This window comes from Mycetomoellerius zeteki, unplaced genomic scaffold (assembly GCF_001594055.1).
Source record: "Mycetomoellerius zeteki isolate Tzet28-1 unplaced genomic scaffold, Tzet1.0 C4312406, whole genome shotgun sequence".
NCBI classification, from domain to species: Eukaryota; Metazoa; Arthropoda; class Insecta; order Hymenoptera; family Formicidae; genus Mycetomoellerius; species Mycetomoellerius zeteki.
Window position 1 is genome coordinate 1 of NW_017255461.1, and position 703 is coordinate 703.

Consider the following 703-nt stretch of genomic DNA (forward strand, 5'->3'; position numbering starts at 1 on the left):
ACATGTTATGGACGAAAGTGATGACATAGGCCATTTTGTGCATGATAAACCGGCGACACGCGCAGATACCCGCCATCTTGCATTGGATGCGCACAAGCATCATTCGTGAACCTTCGCGCATAGTATCACACGTTGACAACGGAAGTGCCGCCGTCCGACGTCGACGATACGTAGCATCGGCAACGCGATAATCCGGCCGCGAATACGCAGCGCGGACTGACGTTTTCGAAACGCGAGTGACAATCGCGAAGCAAGTACGAACTTTAAGGTGTTCCTATTTACGCTTATTGTGAGTGCAAGAGTTAAGAAACGGCATCGCCATGGATGGGCCGTACCAATTTACAGTGGCTCAACTGAAGGAGATAGCAAAGCAACGCAAAGTGTCAACCGCAGGACTGAAGGCGGAAATAATCAAGAGGTTAATGGATGCGGACCCAGAAGGTACGTGGATGACCGAATACAGCCCCGATCGCGAGGAAGAAGGCGAGTGCGAGGACGATCAGCTCAGGCACGAGCGAGACAGAAACGAGCTGCTACGTCAAGAACTCGAGATAGCGAGAAGGGAACGAGACTTGGCACAACGAGAAGCGACGTTGGCGCAACGTGAACTAGAATTGACCAACAGAGGAATTAGACAAAATGTAGCGAATTTCCCTGCAGAAGATGAGAATCGAATGCATGAAATGCGTGAACGAGAACAACA

The 703-nt window shown here is 50.6% G+C and overlaps 1 protein-coding gene across 1 annotated transcript; it reads left to right on the top strand.

The window, feature by feature from the left end:
- Positions 1 to 199: 199 nt before the first annotated feature.
- Positions 200 to 687, top strand: LOC108720230 (uncharacterized; the record flags this gene model as incomplete). Its single annotated transcript, XM_018444157.1, has 1 exon — positions 200 to 687. A coding segment is annotated over exon 1 (367 nt), but the record flags the coding sequence as incomplete, so codon positions are not given.
- Between the last annotated feature and the right edge of the window lie 16 nt (positions 688 to 703).